The sequence below is a fragment of the Alosa pseudoharengus genome, unplaced genomic scaffold (genome assembly GCF_046254945.1).
Source record: "Alosa pseudoharengus isolate Yale_2024_CS ecotype anadromous, Long Island Sound unplaced genomic scaffold, YU_APseudo_1.1 YU_APseudo_1.1_scf_24, whole genome shotgun sequence".
Lineage (NCBI taxonomy): Eukaryota > Metazoa > Chordata > Actinopteri > Clupeiformes > Clupeidae > Alosa > Alosa pseudoharengus.
This window is the reverse complement of record NW_027468689.1, coordinates 24173307-24192657: the sequence shown is the minus strand read 5'-3', so window position 1 is coordinate 24192657 and position 19351 is coordinate 24173307. Positions and strand designations below refer to the sequence as shown.

The 19351-nt window shown below is 47.8% G+C and overlaps 1 protein-coding gene across 3 annotated transcripts in view; it reads right to left on the bottom strand.

Moving 5' to 3' along the window:
• The window catches only part of r3hdm1 (R3H domain containing 1), a 56877-nt gene that overhangs the window by 27307 nt on the left and 10219 nt on the right, over window positions 1-19351 (bottom strand). For 2 of the 3 annotated variants that reach the window (XM_076303536.1, XM_076303537.1), the window contains exons 2-5: window positions 9550-9827; window positions 6935-7304; window positions 1601-1642; window positions 502-591 (exon numbers count right to left, since the gene is read on the bottom strand). In XM_076303536.1, the coding sequence (XP_076159651.1) occupies window positions 502-591; window positions 1601-1642; window positions 6935-7255 (453 nt within the window). In that variant the 5' untranslated portion in view covers window positions 7256-7304; window positions 9550-9827. The remainder of the gene's footprint in view (window positions 1-501; window positions 592-1600; window positions 1643-6934; window positions 7305-9549; window positions 9828-19351) is intronic. The other variant, XM_076303538.1, reaches the window with a different exon arrangement.

The window sequence follows — 19351 nt, the reverse complement described above, 5'->3', positions numbered from 1 at the left end:
CCAGGTTTCCTCTGCTCTGGATCTGAGCCTGTGTAAGCATTAAATTTTAAGCTTATGGCTGCCACGGACGGTGCTGCCTGTTGTCTCAATACGAGCCGATATCGCCCCTAGGCAGACTTCATAACGCTGCCTTGCGAGATGGGATTTCTGTAAAAAGGAACCAATTATATCAATCCATACCTTCTCTGTGGGTGACAAGTGAAAATTGCATTTTTCGGCAGATGATGGATGTGTGCAATAGCGAGTTCAGGACACGCGGACTTGGAGAGAGTGGAAACACACCCACCCACACACCCACACACACACACACACACACACACACACACACACACACACTTCTCTATTATTGAGTTTAACGCTGACTCGGGGAAAACTCTATTCTTGAGGCAGCAGCTGTGCTCAAGGGACCGCACCCTGACATTAGTGAAATGAACTGGAGTGAAGCATGATGGGTAGTCAGGTGACAGGCCGGGGTGGGGTATGGTGGGGTGCGGTGTTTACCTGGTGCTCTTGAGGCAGTTCAGTTATAGAGGGAGGTGGAGATTCTTCACAAACAGCCAGGCTCCGAACTAACTTTAACTTTGCATTTGACTGGGGGAGAGGACGTTATGATCAGTGAGGGTTATAAGAGATAATACGGTATTTTCATGTACAATTAAACGCATCTGTGCAACCACCACAAAAAACGAGCACGGCCAAAATCCAAAGTCCAAAAAAACAAGCCGAACCGACAAGTCACAAATTACAGCAAACACAACAAACAACAAACGGAAAAAAAACAACAAACTACAGTTTTGGATTTTCAGAGCTCAGGATAAACGGCTTTGATCATTACAAATGGTATCGTTATTAGGTGCATTCATAGCCACATAGCCATAATTGCTTATTCAACTTGACATACGCGTCTTATTTCTGAAAATCTGAAAATCGGAACTCATGGCAAACACAAAAGTACTCATCCATTAAACTGGGCTGGTTCTGCTCAGGCCAAATCATTTGTAGCAGGCAAAGCACATCAATCAAAAGAGTAAGGGATTTAGTTTTTAAGAATGCCCAGTGGATTATATACTATACCATTACTGGCAAAAACAACAAGACATTACTCCAAAGCATGCAATTTTTTAAAATGTGACATGGGCTTCCTAACCATAGGGTAAAAATGTGCAAATAGAACTTTAACGTTTTAGGCATTGCACAGCAACATATTACCTGCTAATTAAGTTACAATGAATTTCAGTCACAAAAAGTTAACCGACTACCTGCACAATTATATGAAAGATGTGAGTCATATAGAGAACACCTGTTGACCACAGAAGCGGTCACTATTCATTTTGAAGAAAAACAGATCCCTGAATGTTGGGATAGCTCATTCAACTAGAACATAGAACTTCCTGTAGAATGCTGTGGAGCCGCAACGTTCTAAAAAAACAAAAAATATAGTTTGATGACATTGGCCAAAAAAAAAAAAAGAATCCTAAAACGAGCCTCAAACTGATACAAAAAAAAAAAAAGAATAAAACTATTTGAAGGTGACGTGTGCAGACCAGGCATAAAGCAGGCAGAAACCAAACCCTCAGAGGGCCATGCTGTCCAACCCTACCTTAGACCTTCTCACGGGAGGACCAGCTGCTTGGGGACTCGGCTGTGTGTGTGTGTGGACGTCAGAGAGTCACAAGACAAAGAAGGAAGGAGACAGAAAAAGAATCAGTGTTACAGAAAACCAACGAAGAAGAAGAAGAAGAAGAAGAAGAAGAAGAGTCACTGTTTGAGACAGCCAGGGATGAAGAGCATATTAGCACACGTGTGTACAGACACAATCAACACCCGACAGGTGCTTAAGTAGAAGCAGTAGCAAGAGAGGGTCGCCATTTTGAGAAGGTCTGGGACTGAAGCAGTGGCATGAGAGGGCTGCCAATTTGGGAAGGTTTGGTATTAAAGTTGGTGCGAGGGAAGAAGATTTGGGATCTGGGCCACATTTAAACTGCAAACAGACGAAAAGTTGAATTGCTAAATTATGTTTCTTTTTTGTATGAATTGTTTAATTTAAACTATAAACCTACAGACCTCCTCCTCAGTGTGAACCTCGAGAAACAAAAGAAAAATAATGTGTGTTTGTGTAGAGGGGGGAGGGGGGGTAGGGTGCCAGCAGATGGCCTGAACAGGGGGGTGTCTGACCTCCAGCCAGACCCTGCTGTGGAGCGAGAGGAGCGCTCGCCTGGCCTGGCCCATAGCAGAGTGCAGAAGGACCACACTGTGACTCGTGTGTGTGTGTGTGTGTGTGTGTGTGTGTGAGTGAGTGTGAAAGGTAGGACTGTGGAGGGGTAGGCTTTTCACTGGACCTGGATATTTGTGTGTGTGTGTGTGTATGCGATCTTGATGATCTTGCATGTGTGTGTGTGTGTGTGTAAGGGCTGTATGTATACGAACTGAAGAGCTATGTTGGATATGGGATGTCTTTGTGTGTGTGTGTGTGTGTGTGTGTGTGTGTGTGTGTGTGGTGTGTGTGTGTGTGTGTGTGTGTGTGTGTGTAAGGGCAGTATGTAGGTGGGCTGTGGTGCTGGACAGCTCGGGAGCGCTGAGCTTCACGCTCCACTGACTGGCAGTACAGACGGGCACAAGCAGGAGGTCCTGGCATGGAGCGTCCGTCTCAATCACACACACACACACACACACACACACAACCACAAGTCTTTCAGACACATATACGCATGCGCATAAAGATTCAAATAGACTTATTTGGGCAGACCAACACACAGATTCACCCTCATTCAAGCACACATATACTGTACAGATTTACACATTTCTGAACACAAATACATGTAAAAAAACAGGCACACATAGAGGCACATTTATAAATTCACTCACACACACACACACACACACACACACACACACACACACACACACACACACAGTGAATGCAGGCAGACAGGCTGACACAAAAACACTTCTCATACACATCATTCTCTCAGACACACACACACATAGGGTGACATATTGTAGTGAGCAGACTCAATATTAAGGCTTTGCAGGGCATTTTTGGCTGGCCGGGGGTGATAACAATGACAATATGACCCAGCGTTGCGAACACACACACACACACTCTGTAGCCTGCAGGTGACAGTGAGCAATAACACACGCTAGTAACAAGGTTTAGGTCTGGGCTTTGTGTCGTTTGTGCACATGTGGTAAGTGTTTGAATGTGTGTTTTGGATTGTGAGTTGTGTGCGTGTACCTGGCTGTGGATTGCAAAAGTGTGTGTGTGTGTGTGTGTGTACACACCAGCAGAGCAGCTAATTGGGCAGTGGTGGGAGGAAGTCGACAAAGTGAAGCGAGGAGATAAAGAAGTGCTGCACTCAGCACTCATGTGCCGCCGCACTAAGGGGTGTGAGTGTGTGTGTGTGGCTGTTGCTGCCGCACTGAGGGGTGTGAGTGTGAGAGTGTGAGAGTGTGTGTGTGTGTGTGGCTGCTGCCGCTGCACAGGGGTGTGTGTGGGTGTGGGTGTATGAGAGGTGTTTTTGTGTGCCACCGCATTAGAGGTGTGTGTGTGTGTGTGTGTGTGTGTGTGTGTGTGTGTGTGATTGCTACCACTGCACCTGGCCCTCTCAACACAGAAGGGAGTTGGGGGTGGGGGGAGAGAGTGAAAAGAAGGGAGGCAGAGAGAGAGATGGGAGGAAAAAAAAGGCAGACAGTCAGAGAGAAAGAGGGAGATGAGACAGGGGCAGGGAGCCGTATGGAGAGAGGGAGAGAGGGAGGGAGGGGGAAGAGAAAGGAGAGTGGGAGAGAGGAGAGAGGGGCAGATGGCTGCAAAGTCACTCACAACCAGGACACACACACACACACACAGTTACACAAATAAAAATTTACTCGCGCACGCACACACGTCTCCTTGTTGCCCCTCCCCTCTAGGCGTCCCTATTCTGGTCATCAGGGTGACAGAGGAAGTTGTGAGATAAGCCTGGATTTGACCTCCAGATTAGCTAGCCTCCCCCTCTCCTTCACGCACACACACACCTTCCTCCAGATTAGCTGGCTTCCTTCTCTACTGATGCAATACTGCTCTCATTAACACCCCCCCCCCCCCCCCCCCCCCCCAACACATGCTCGATGACGTTTTAAGCCCCCGCCGTCGACTTCAAGGCAGTGCTGTGACCGTTGACTTCAAGGCACCTAACCATAACCTAGCACCTTGCCTAACCCTAGGGGCTTAAAAGACAATCATGCCCGACACATCCACACACACACACCTTCCTCCAGATTAGCTGGCTTCCTCCTCTACTGGTGCAATACTGCTCTCCTTAACACCCCAACACATTCACACACACCATCATCCAGATTAACTAGCCTTGTCCTCTATTGACTCTGCGCTACTCCCCTTACACTCATAACTGTAGTACGCCACACACACACACACACACACACACACACACACACACACACACACACACACACACACACACACACACACACACACACACACACACACACACACACACACACACACACACACACACACACACACACACACACACACACACACACACACACACACACACACACACACACACACACACACACACACACACACACACACACACACACACACACACACACACACACACCTTCAGGCCCTCTTGCACCCCTAGACAAAGACACCAATTAGCAGCTCCTCTGTGGAGCTGTGGCCTAAGGAGTCGCTATTATAAACCGAGCCATGAAGAGGACATCAGGAGATGAGGAGGGGCTAGAGGTTGTGTGTGTGTGTTGTAGTGGTGTGTGTGTGTGTGTGTGTGTGTGTGTGGGGGGGGGGGGGTTGTAGTGTTTCTATGTGTAGTTTATTGTGGCGTGTGTGTGTGTGGTGTGGTGTGTGTGTTGTAGTGTTTCAATGTGTAGTTTATTGTGGGGTGTGTGTGTGTGTGTGTGTGTGTGCTGTTGCAAGGCCCACAGGAGGGTCTGAATTCAATTAGGTGGCCGGGCCGAGTCCACTGCCCTGGACCATTAGCTATGAGCCACGCTGCTCAAAGTGCTGTAAGCTCCCATTAGACACATGACCTATGGGCCACAGCTCATTCTAATGCTGCTCACTGCCACCCCACTCCTCCACTCCCTCAATTTCTCTCTCTCTTCTTCCTTTAATTCCCCCCTCCCTCTCTCCTTCGTCCCTTTCTTCTGTTCCCTCCAGAACTCAATAATAAATGTAACTCTTAAGCCGGTACGGGAGTGTTGTAAATTGAACGTTCTAAAGAATATCTGGGTTCATTGAATTCAACATGGAATTTTAGAACCATACATTTTTGTGGAACAGAATCTTCAGTTAGAATGTTCAAAACTCCCCTGCTGAAGGATTAAAGGTATACTATACAGGTTTAGGTATTTTTGGCGAGTGTAAAGCTCCCTCTAGTCACGATGTATTTATATGTTACTCTGCTATTGTATTTATATGTTACTCTGCTACTTCTTGCGACTTATCCCCCTGTAAACAATGCAAATGCTTTTGTTGTGGAGGTGAAGGATACACGGGTTTCCCGTTTACCAACAAAACTAAATGCGCGCACAGCTTTGAGGCAGAAGACGCTTGGTGGCCATCCACAACGTTATAAACTTAACCTAAATAGTCGGCTGCTGTAAGCTACAATCAGATTTTTTTGTATACCCCTGTTGTCTCAATGATAATAACATCTCATTTCAGACTATATTTCAAAGTTTGATGTTCATTTGGATTATTAATATAACATTGTATTTTGTCATTTTTGGCGAAGACATGCATTCCGTTAGGGATATTGAACATATTTAACATTTTCTAACCATCGTGATTTCGAATTGGTGCAGTTTTCAGCACAAAAACTCATTTAATTCTTTTGCTCTTTTGCATTACTCTATGCTGTTCTATGGTGCTTTCTGCCTCTTGGATGCGCACGCATGTTTTCGTTTTTCGTTCCATAGAAACAGGCAAAAACTCCAAAGAGCTATATCTACTGACAAGGTACTGTTTCACGATTCTCATGAAATTTGGCAGGGCGCCGCTCTTGGAAGTTGCATAGCTGGTTTTCTCGGTAGGGACTCGCTACGTCTATGCTGTATAGCTATGCTTTTAACAACTTTTCTCATCTGTTGTTCCTTGTTGGTGGAACACACTGCCAGTTCCTATAAGGGCAGGGACATCCCTCTCCATTTTCAAAAAACTGAAGACCCAGCTCTTTAGAGAACATCTCCTCTCATAGCACCACTTACAACAAGTCTTGCTGATCCTAGCACTTACCAGCCGTCTTGAACTGACACGTAACTGTTAAAAACAGCACTCACTGATGCACTTATTCTTACTGTACTCTACCGTTTTTTAAATTGTCCTAAAATTGTTGAGAATTGCTTTAAAACTTAAACTGTTTACCATGTTGTTAGTCGCTTTGGCTAAAAATGCGTCAGCCAAATGTAATGTAATGTAATGTAATGTTATGTAATGTAATGTAATGCTAGGTGAACGATTCGCCTATTACAAGTTCGTTTACCATCAAATTGGTTTTGTAAATGTGAAAATCTTGCATAGTGTGCCTTTAATGTAGAGATCTCATCGGACCACATCTGCTTTTCTTTTTTCCCTTTCTGCTGGTAACAAGTGGAGTTGGAGATAAAGTAGTTACTACTTTAAAGTTACTTACTAAAGTAGTTACTACATTAAAAGCCATAAAACTACAAGTGGTCAAAGTTTTAAAGCCGACATTTTGTAGAGCATTATGCTAAAGTCTGTTTAATTTTGATAAAGTATTTGCGTTGGTTTTGAACGTTTCAACCGATAACCCTCTAGGAACAGGTTGAAAGGGTCTATACTATATATTGAATATAATATAGATCTGTTGACCCATATGATGTACATACTATACTATGTAATAGATTTATTTATTTATTTTTATTATTTGAGATCGTGTGTCAGACTCACCTGTACCTGCACCTCGGTCTTGTCATCATGGCAGCTCTCGTCTGATTGGTCGGGCTCGCTGCTGGCTGCGCGCTGGGGTGGACTCAGATTCTGGTTCTGATTCTGTGTGGGGGGCTGAGTCTGGGCTGGAAGCGGGTCGGTTCCATTGCCGCTGACGCAAACGCTAACAGTGGCGCTGCTGCTGCTGCTGCTGGTGTCGGTGGCACTGGCGTCGCTCTCGGCAACCTCGGGAGCCTTCATCACCTCGGGAGTCTTCATCACCTCGGGAGTCTTCATCAGCTCAGGCCTCTCCATGGCAGCGACTGTCTCAGACATCCTCATCAGAGATCAGAGAGGGGACACGGCCCAGCTCCTACCACAGGCACGGGACCTGCACACACACACGCACACACAAGACAAGCAAACACACACACACACACACACATGACAAGCAAACACACACACACAAGACAAGCAAACACACACAAACACACACACACGACAAGCAAACACACACACACGCCCGAGTGAAAACACACACACACACACAGAGAGAGAGAGAGAGAGAGAAGGGAAACTATGTTGAAGGAGAGAGGAAGGCCTTTTGAAATAATAAATCAATGCAGACATAAAAGCTCTGCAGTCCTCCTTTAAACCGGCTATATGGGAAGCCAGCCTGCGCTCAGCACGCCCATGAAATAGGAAACCAAATTGAAAGGCCCAGTGGTGTGTGTGTGTGTATCAGTAAAACGACTATAAAGCTGCGGTTGAGTATGCTAACGAATCTATGGACCATTAGAAGGTCGTTAGAAGGTTTGAAAATGAGTCGGTTCCGTCTATTGCTTGGTGTGCGTGTGTGTGTGTGTGTGTGTGATGGAGGGAGAGCATCTTGGCCGAGGTTGGAACAGGAACATCTGGCCCATTATGGTGCCATCATGTACAGGACACGTTAATTAGGATTTGGCCCACCGTCAATTACCAACACAGAAGAGAGCGGACAGCGGTGTGTGTGTGTGTGTGTGTGTGTGTGTGTGTGTGTGTGTGTGTGTGTGTGTGTGTGTGTGTGTGTGTGTGTGTGTGTGTGTGTGTGTGTGTGTGTGTGTGTGTGAGATTGAGAGAAGAATACATGAAGTCATCCTGCTTCCATGTTCTCTAAAGGATACCATACCAGCACACACAGAAGCAACCCACTCAGGCAAAAACATGATGCAAAGCAAACAGGCTTGCCGGCCGTGTGGTCTCGGGACTCGTTCTCCAACCACCGGCTCACTGTGTGTCTAAATGCATCTGCTTATCACCTCATTTAAAAACGGCAAACAAATCTATTTATTCTTAATCTCCATTCGTTGCGCAGCAATTAAAATGCCAATGCACTGAATGTGCATAATCTACACTGATTCAATAACACACTCTGATTGCGGTTGTGGGAACAGAAGGATTCATCTTTGGAAAAAAATAAATACATTTTTCATCTGATTCTGTGCACCTCAGGGAGACAAGGTGCTAAATCCGTACACTCGCAGCTAACCTTGACAAATTGTCTTAATTATCAGAGCTGTCACTGTTTTCCTCCATTGGATTTCCAACAGATTTAATTGGCAGGTGTGTGTGTGTTTATCCAGTTCAATCTTTGCTGCTAAGCCGCTCTGAAGGGTGTGTGTGTGTGTGTGTGTGTGTGCGCGCGCGCATCTTATGTGACGATGCGGTCTCTGCCGCTGGTTCCAGAGTGTGTGTGTGTATGTATTAGTGTGTGAATGTATGAGCGAGCATGTCTTACCCTCTGCGGTCTCTGCTGCTGGTCATGGAGTGTGTGCATGTGTGTCTGCGCGCATGTATGTATGAGCTAGTGCGTGTGTGCAGTGTTTCCTCTACGTTAATTTCAGCATGGCGGCCCGCCACGGTTTAATTAATACCCCCACGGTATCAGAATCAGGGCAGACGCACAATGTAGCTGCAGTTGTTTTTAAAAAATCTTGCCGACATATCCTCCCCTGCTGGCTGCCGCTCACATTGCAATTTAACAATAAGTAGCCTAAAACTAGTGTGAGGTTATTATGGCCTGTCCAGTTTCACTTCACATATTAAATATTGTATTGATGTAGCCTATTTAAAACATTAACTTTCTTCTCAGTGTTTCCTCTTCAATTAGCGGCCACTGCTTCAGAATTAGGGGAGACGCAAAATATTGTCCGGAAGCATAGTAGCCTATAGGCTAAATGCCCTCCACTGGCTGCTGAAAATTGCAGTTTAAGAATAAACAGCAATGCTAATCCGAGGTACCGGTCTAGTTTTATTCCATAAATATATTGTTTTTATAGACGTTAGTGGCATGCGCTATCAAGAGCTTCCATGTGCTACGCATGTTTGTCAACATCGTAAAAACTACAATTTTCGCACAATTTGGTGGAAAGGTGTAGCACAGGCTAAGGAAAACCCATTCATTTCTGAAGCTGATCGTATTGAAAGTATTTCCCATATCGTAGCCTATTAGCTCGCTCGCAACAACAACAGCAAACATGAGCTGGAACTGGAGAGTGGATGTCTCTGCGAAGACACCGCTGTTTAGATGCGCAGCTGCTGCCGCCACTGTTAAAAAAAAAATCTAGCGGAAACACTGGTGTGTGCACTCGTCTTACCCTCTGCGGTCTCTGCTGCTGGTCGTGGGGTGGGGTCCTGCTGGGCGGCGGGGTGCTGGGGAGCGAGAGCGCGCGTGTGTGTGCGCGGGGCTCCGGGAGCGCGGCGTGGTGCGAGGACGTCTGCTGAGGGGAGTCTGTGCTGAGCAGGAGGAGGAGGCTGAGGCTGAGGCTACCGCAAGCTGGGGGCGAGAGTCCCATGTCCCTGTCACCAGAGGCAGCTGCAGGGCCCGGTCACGCCAGCACTGCCCACAGACACGCCACTCATTCCCCTCGGACACCTAACACACACACACACAGAAAGAGACAGCAGGGGCAGAGGTCAGCTTGATGAAGCAGGACAAGGGCAGTGGGGTGTGGGTCTGATGCGAGGAACCTTGAAGTGTGTGTGTGTGTGTGTGTGTGTGTGTGTGTGTCTTCAGATGCAGAGTACTGGGGCATCAATCTTGCATGCGTCAAGAAATATATATATATACTGTTTACATAAGCCAGTTTGAGTGACATTGAGTTTCTTCGTCCTCCACACACACACACACAATCGAGAGGCACAGCATCTAACACAATACAAGCGAGACAAGATATACTTTCAAGATGCCCTCCAACTACAAGGCATGGACAAGAATCCTAGCCAGCCCCCCCCCCTCAACATCTAATATCAACACATTCTCCCTACACTCGCCCTCGATATATCAAAAAACAGCCTTCTATTTTACAAAACAGACAAACTGTACAAACACTCCCATCCCAGCAGGAGAGTTTGGATGGACCATCTTTTAACTGCCAGTAGTTATTGCGCTGCCTGACCGATTGATTCATCAATAATAATAATGCTTTGGAGAACCAGAGTGGTGAGACGAACATAGTCTCAACCCCCCCCCCCCCCCCCCTGAATATTTGGTCTATAGATATCGCAATCAGAATGCTTGCGGTATGCATCACAGCTAGAGATTATGGGATGCATTGACACATCGTGAGCAGAGATATCAGGAGGCATCACGGGCAGAGATATGAGGAATCACCATATTGATTGTTTTGTCCAGCCCTGCTAGAGAGGACAGAAGGGCTAAGAGAGGCCAGCCAGACGCCCAGCGCCCCGTGCCCAGATCGTCATCTCTACTAATCCCTCAACCACCTCCCTCTCTCTATATCTACATTCCTCTCCCTCTCTCTTTCCCCCTCCTCTCTCCTCTCCCTCTATCTCTCTTTCCCCTCCCTCTCCGTCCATCTCTCTCCCCTCCTCTTCTGTCGTCTCCCTCCATCTCTCTGTCCCCTCCTCTTCTGTCCTCTCCCTCTGTCTCTCCCCCCCCCCCCCCGTCCTCTTCAGCCCACTCCCTCCACACTCTTAAAACCAATGTGTTGAAAACACAACAACTTGTGTTGTTTTTAACACATCTCTGTGTCCAGGTAGGGACAACACATTGTGTTGTTTCCTTTTTTATTTGTCACACAATGTGTGTTGAAAATAACACAACTTGTGTTTAAAAAAACAAGTTGTGTTGTTTTTTTAACACATTGCTATCTTCAGATAGGGACAACACATTCATTTTAAGAGTGAATCTCTCGCTCTCTCTCCCCCCCCTTCCCTTTAGCCCACTCCCTCCATCTTTCACTCCTCTTCTCCTTCAGTCCTCTCCTTTCCACCTCTCTTTTCAACTCACTCCACCACTCTCCATTACCTCTCCTCCTCAACCCGCCCCTCGTTCGCCCCATCTCTCCTCTTCCCCCCCCCCCATCTCTCCCTCACCTGTCCTCCCTCCTTCTCTCTTTCGCCCTGGCCTCTCTCCAGGCACCGGCCCAGGATCTCACACTGATCTGGCACACTCACACACACACACACACACAGATTTGGCTCCTGTATGCCCAGCTGGACCCTGGCCTTACACACGTACACACGTACACACACACACACACACACACACACACACACACATACACACACACAAGGATGCCAACTTGGGATGACTGGGGAAGGAAGAAAAAAAAAGGTCAAGTGGATTGCACCCTTCAGTTCTAATCCGCTCTACAATCCCTTCCAAACTCTCTGGGCCCGCAGAGCCAGGCAGGAGTGTGAGAGAGAGTGTGTGTGTGTGTGTGTGTGTGTGTGTGTGTGTGTGTGTGTGGAGGGGGTTGGGTCTGGATGAGCCGAAAGCCAAAACCGGAGTCTGGGGAGCGGGAGAACGAGCCGCAGCCAACGCCTCAGAGCCCACTGGCATCGCCAGAGAGAATGCAAGAATGTCTACACACACACGCACACACGCACACACCTTGGTATTGATGGAAAACGCTATCTGGCAGAGAGAGCTGTACAGAAAGAAGATGTGTTTTTTCCCAACCGTCTTTCTAACAGAGACCAAGAACACAGAGAGGGAGAAGAGAGAGAGAAGAGGGGGAGGAAGGAAAAGAAGAACAGTCAGAGAGAGAGAGAGAGAGGGAGAGAGAGAGAGGGAGAGAGAGAGAGAGAGGGAGAGAGAGAGAGAGAGAGAGAGAGGGAGAGGGAGAGGGAGAGGGAGAGAGAGAGAGAGAGAGACAAAAGAGTGGTGGTGCTTTTCCACCCGAGGAGCCAACTCTAAGCTCAGGGGTTCATCACACTACAGGGGCCGGCAGAGACACCACATTAAGTACACTGGGCACACACACCATAGACACACACACCGTAGACACACACACCCACACACACAAACATGCGCATATACACATACTCTAAATAACTTAGATTTACAAACACAAAAATAGAGTTTTATTTGTGAATTTTAGAATATAATAGATGTAAAGATTTGCCATCAGTCTACACATAAAGACACAGCTGCTAGATGTCTGTTCAAAATTAGACATCAAGCATCTTACATGTACACACACTCATATGAATGAGAGAGAGAGAGAGAGAGAGAGAGAGAGAGAGAGAGAGAGAGAGAGAGACAGGCTGATCAGGATTCAGGAGATTAAAATCTCACATACTCTGTGTCACTAACACAGGTGGCGTCAGTGACAGGGACAGGTGTAAGAGACCAGATCAGTCTCCCACACACACACACACACACACACACACACACACACACACACACACACACACACACACACACACACACACACACACACACACACACACACACACAGTAAAGCGCCGTTCTTCAGCAGTAGCTGTCTGAGCTCAGCTGTGCAGTCTTTGTCTCTCTCTCTCTCTTTCTCCCTCTCCTTTCCAGTCCCTCCCTCCATCTTTCTTTCTTTCTCTCTCTCTCCCCACTTCACTCCCTCTGTGGCTGAGGACAGATTCAGCACTGGTGCACTGGAGGAGACTATAACAGTCAACAATCCAGACGCACACACACTAAACAGACCCACACATCCTACTCTTACCCCCCCCCCCCCCCCCTCTCCCCACACACACACACACCCTTGACCCTTCTCCAGTGGCATCAGTTGGCAAAAAAAGCCTCCGGTTCAAACATCCTATACTGCCCAACTGTCGAGGGCTGGCTGGCTGACAGGTACATACAGATACAGGAAAGGGGCAGAGGGAGGGAGAGGAGAGGAGAGGAGAGGAGAGGAGAGGAGAGAGGGAGAGGGAGAGAGAGAGAGAGAGAGAGAGAGAGAGAGAGAGAGAGAGAGAGAGAGAGAGAGAGAGGGCAAACACGAGTGTGTGTCAGTAAGAAAAGAACAGAGGACGGGGAAAAAAGCAAAAGGGGATGACAAAAAAGAGAAAGATAGATATGTATATATATATATATATATATATATATATATATATATATATATATAAATAAAGGTGGGACCTTTTTTTGGTGATAAAATTGTTGTCTTTCGGTTTTCAGGGCAGGACGAGAGAAAAAAAGAGAATGAATGGGAGCGCAAATTTAAGAGAGAGAAAGTGAGAGAGAACGGGAAAGAATGAAAGAGAGTGAGAGACAAAAAGAGAGAGAATTTGAGAGCGTTTGAGCGTGCGAGTGTTGTGTGGTGTTTAGTGCTCATCTGAGCACCCCCTCTTGTCGTCTGTATGTAAATGAGTTGGTGTAAAAGCCTCCGATGGGGTGAGAGGTCGTGCGTCCGGCGCTAGTGAGCTAATCGCAGATGCGCCACAAATGGACCAATCAAGGACAATTACAGCAGAAACGGCACAGGCCAGGGCTACCGCATCGCACACAGCAGCAATGCACAGACCACTACACACCATCTCTACAGGAGAGGAGGAGGAGAGAGGGAGAGGAGGAGAGAGGATGAGGAGAGAGAGAGAGAGAGAGAGAGAGAGAGAAGAAAAAAAAAAAAAGAAAAAAAAACGCCCACACCTGCTACCCCAAGCTGACCTTGCCCCCTCTCCGCCTGCCTCACACACACACACACACACACACACACACACACACACACACACACACACACACACACACACACACACACACACACACACACACACACACACACACACACACACACACACACACACACACACACACACACACACACACACACACACACACACACACACACACACACACACACGGTCTGGCTGGCTGCCTGGTTGGTCTTCTCAGACCTACAGTACAGTGGTCTGCAGCAGGCTGCCTCAGCAGGGAGTCTGCATCAGTCTCTGCTCACTCGCTCCTCTCCTCCAAACAGTCTCCGCTCACTCACTTCCTCCATCTCTTCCTCTCAGCCGCTTGCTCACTCGCTCCTTCGGTCTTTCCTCTCTCTCTCTCCTTCTACCTTTCCTCCTTTCCCTCACTCGCTCTTTGTCTAGTTCTCATACTTCTCGTTTCACTCTCTCTCTCTCTCTCTCTTTCTCTCCATAGCCTTATATTCTACTCTTAGTCTCCATCTATCTCTCGCTCCCCTCCACTCCAGCCCTCTCTTAATCCCTCCCTTCTCTGTGCCTCTCAACCCACCTACCACTTCTCTTCTGCTTCATCCCTCTCTTTTGTTCTTCTCTCTGCATATATTCATCTCTTATTCTTCTGTTTTTCTCTCTGTCTCTATCCATCTCTCCCCATACCTCTCCCTCTACTTCACTTTCCTCTGAAATTCAGCCTCATCTCTTGTTCTTCACCTCTTCTGAGGATCATGCTCTTTCCTTTTCTCTTTCACTCTCTATCATCCCTTTTTTCCCCTTTACACTTTTTCTCTCTCCCTCCGCCACCTTATTCTTATTCCATCATGGAGTTGACTCTGTTTCACTCCTCAGCGCTCTCCGACTCGCTCTTCTGTTTGCAACTTGTTCTACATCCTCTCGCTCGCTCGCTTCCTCTCTATCCCTTGTTCGCTGCCTCTCACCCTCTCTGTTCTCTCTCCCTCTGCCTCATCATCACCCACTGTGTGTGTGTGTGTGTGTGTGTGTGTGCGCGCGTGTGTGTGCTCAAACACGGTTCTATTCTCAACCTGCTCTTCATTCTCCTGCTCGCTATCCCTTGTTCACTGCCACACTCTCTCTCTCCCTCCCCCCCTCCTCTCTCTTTCTTTCTCTCCCCCCCCACCCCCTCTCTCTCTCTCTCCCTCTCCCCCCCCCCTCTCTCTCTCCTCCCCCCCCCTTCCCCCTCTCTCTCCTCCCCCCTGACAGCAAAGGCATGAGAGGCTGTGTGTGGGCTGATCGAGCCTGTCTCCTGTTAAAGCACTCATAACCACACACACACACAAGTGTACGGGACGCGTCTGGTGCCACCGTCGCAGTTGACACAACATACAAGCATCTATAACACACACACACACACACACACACACACACACACACACACACACACACACACACACACACACACACACACACACACACACACACACACACACACACACACACACACACACACACACACACACACACACACACACACACACACACACACACACACACACACACACACACCCTGCAGCTATCCTTCACGCTCTGTTCGACGCACAGTTACAATAGGAGAGCTGAGGAGGCATGCAGGGCTTGACATGGCATAGGAAACATCATCTGATTCACACACCCCCCACACAATCTACTCTCCCTCATCCTCACAGCCTATATTCACACCAAAGCCTGCTCTGAGGCTGGAAACAAGAGCGTGGGAGGTAGAATGTGGGAGAACGAGAGAGGAGAGAAAGAGAGAGAGAGAAAGCAAACGAGAAAGCGAGAGAAAGCGAGAGAGAGAGAGAGAGAGAGAGAGAGAGAGAGAGAGAAAAGAGAGAAAGAGAGAGAGATGGAGGGAAATGAACTATCAGGAATACAGTCACACACTGTGTGAAGCGTCAAGCAATCAGCATCGCTACACATACGTACACACACACACACACACACACTTCAGCAGGAGGAGGAGGAAGCCCATGCCTCTGAGGTGTCACCGGAGACACAGAGCCAGGGGAAGGGGGCAGAAAGTGCCTCTGTGGGGGGTGGGGGTATTAACTCGCACTGGGACTTTTAGTGCCACCACTAATGTATTCTACTCTCCGGCTCCAAATTACCTCCTGCAGCAACCTCACATATACAACGCAGTGTTTGCAGTGCAATTCAGTCAAGAGTCAATAAAATGAGCCCTTCAACGAAATTGACAAGCAGCTGTAAGTAGGCTAAGCATGCTAAATTCGACATCCAAACAGTATTACAGACTATTAGTTTAGTCTCTTCAATGTAGCCTACTATGTTGTGATAAGACCTTAGCAGAGTTCACTTCAATGCAGAAGTTTTGAACAAATTTGCGCAGCATGGTCAAGATGCTAAGCAGATTTAATAGCAATTTAGCCAGACGTCTTCTATGCAATGCTTCTATGTGGCAACAACAATCCTTCAACAATGGTGAATATTTTGTTAAATGCACATGCAGAGGAGGGGCAGCGGGCTACGAGAGAGCGAGTGGGGCGGGGCAAGGCTGCGTGCGTAAAAAGCGCAGCTCAATGGCAATGCAAGGATTTGATCTTATATCTAATTTAATTTAAATTAAATTAAATTAAACATAGAATATTAATCTGTGGCAGCCGATTTTTATTTCGTGGCGCCCAGTCACAGATTAGTCAATGTATGGGAAACACTGCAACGCTACCTCAGACAAACACTAAAGACTACTCCTGCAGCAACCTCAGATACACAACGCTACCTCAGACTAACACTAAAGACCACTCCTGCAGCAACCTCAGATACACAACGCTACCTCAGACTAACACTAAAGACCACTCCTGCAGCAACCTCAGATACACAACGCTACCTCAGACTCAGACCAAGACCAAGCCCAAGACAGTAAACACAATTTACAGCAAAGAAACAAATATATATATACAAATAAATAAAATGAGTGCAAGGGCGGCACAAATCTCTAGGCATCTAGACTGGTGTGCCAACAAAGCAGGAGGTATCAGACCGAAATTCCACTGAGAAGAAATTAATCAAACCGATGAAAGAAGTCGAAGCGACAGGGGTAAGAAAAAAAAAAACTGCAGACAGACAAAAGTGGTTTACAGTCATTAAAAGGGTGGCAGAAAATGGCCAAGAAGCCAGACGCAGTTTTCGCCTGGGTCATTCTGTTTTATTACCCCCATTAAAAGTGTGTTCTGCCGTCAGACAGACAGGCTCATCAAACCTGACCCCTGCTCCTCTTGCCCCAGACTGAACTGGACTGGGCTAATAAACAGTGTCTGCAAAAGGCAGCCATTTCAAGAGTGCAATTAGGACCAATTCTGCACCACCAGGTAATTAAAGATGTTCCCGTGCAAAGACACACACACACATATTTATGCGCTCAGATGCCTAAAACACATACACACCGATTTGCAAAAACATTTCTGCAACTAGCCCAATCATTTCAGAGTTTTGTCCTTTAAGTCACCCTCATGCATGTAAAAGTGATTAGTTCCAAAATTATGCAAACGCTGGCAAACGACAGGCGGGTGTTTTTCTAATGAAGAAGTTTGGAGTCCGCTGTTGCGGCAGCAGCAGCAGTGGCTGCCTGTGAAGTTTCCTGCCTCCCTCGTCGGCTGACTGAGGGGCTCATCAAGAAACATATTACCCCAATTACCCCGATTACCCCACGGCACTCACGGCTCTCTCACTCACACACACACACACACACTACACCGCAGAGCGTTGTGTAGCGCAGCGCAGCGCATTAAAAATTATATTTGCTAATGTTGCCCTGGGGTGGTTTACAGAGCGGAGAGGAGCGGGAGAGGTGTGTGAATGAGAGAGTGAGAGAGAGTGAGAGTAAGAGAGTGAGATAGAGAGAACATGAGAGAGAGTGAGAGAGAGAGAGAGAGAGAGAAGTTTGGGGAGCGGCAGTGATAACTGCACCTGCGTAGCCCCGGGAGGCAGACAAAATATCGATTGCCGCGACGATTATCTGTGCTCTCCTTAATTAGTCTTACTGTGGCTTAATGACTAAGACACACTAGATCGATCTATCAGAACAGGCGGACAGACAGACAGACACACACACACACACACACACACACAAAGAACCAGAAGCTCTACGAACACTGGCCATTTTCAAAAGCACCCGTTAAACATTCGCACACAAAAACAAAACAAGTTTTCCTCCCCTAGACCCGAGCGTGTTTTTTTGACTGTTTTGACGCATCACAATGTGTGCACCAGATTACAGGCTCTGTGCTTGCCCCGAGCTACTCTTCTCCTGAGACACTCCAGAAGGAGCCCACTGCTGCGGAACTAGCAGAGAGGAGACAGAGCCAGAGAGAGGAGAAATGTGCAAAGAAATGCAAATCTGAAATTTCAAAAATGCACCCCCACTCCCTCCCGACTAACACGACTCGGCACACCACCCGTAGTGACGGCAACAATAAAATTAAAACTTCGATCAAACCCCCCGCAGCAGAGCAGCTTTCTAACAACGTGGCAACAAAAATAGACAACAACGGCACTGCATGACTGCTTCGAATTTCTTCACCTGAAAACACGTCAAATAAAAATACACATTAATGAAAACCAACAAAAAAACAAAAACAACCAAATGGGTCATCCATGCCTTCCTCTTTAAAGAAATACATTTTAAAAACCAACACCCCCCACATTGGACGCACCTTAGAGAAGGTGAGACGCACCTGGCTCACGGTGGGATTCATCCTGTCCATTGGCTAGAGGTTTAGTTTCCATAGTACCCGAGGCAGCATTGGCTGAGGGGTGGGTGAGGCAGAGGTAGAGATGGAGGAGTTGGGGGGAGGGGGGGGGGGTGGGTGGAGGGGAGGGGAAGAGCAGGTGGTGACAGTCAGAGAAAGGAGAGAAGAGGGGAGAGAGAGGAGGTGGGGGATGAGGAGGAGAGCAAGCGTGTTCTCTCGTTCAGAGAGAAAGAGGAGTGATCGGGCCGCGGCAGAGTTGCTATCACAGCACGGCACAGAACGGCAGATGGCTGATAGCAGGCAGGCAGAAAGCAGAGAGAGTCAGTCAGTCAGGCAGCCTCCCCTCCGAGTGGCTCCGCTCTGGCTGGGCTGGGCTAGGTTGGGCTGGGTTAGGTTGGGCTAGACCGGACTGCGCTGACTGGAGCTCCAGTCCGAGCCTCTCCGTCTCCTTACCTGCCTGAACCCATCGTCAGTCAGGCAGCCTCTCAGGCGCTGCCTGCACGGCTACCGCCAAATCAACAGCTGGACCTGAGTGATGTCAGCGGCTTGGCCAGCCACTCACATCGCGGGAGGGGAGGGGCATCGACACAGCAGGGAGAGGAGGGGGAGGCAGAGGGAGGGAGGAAGAGAGAAAAGGGGGAGAGGAGAGAGAGATGAGGGAAGAGAAGAGAGAGAGAGGGAGAGAGATGAGGGGTGTCATTAGCCAGTCAAGCTGGCTGTCCGTTTCAGAGCAGAGGAGTGCAGGGGAAGAGAGAAAGATGGAGACAGGGACTGAAGGAGG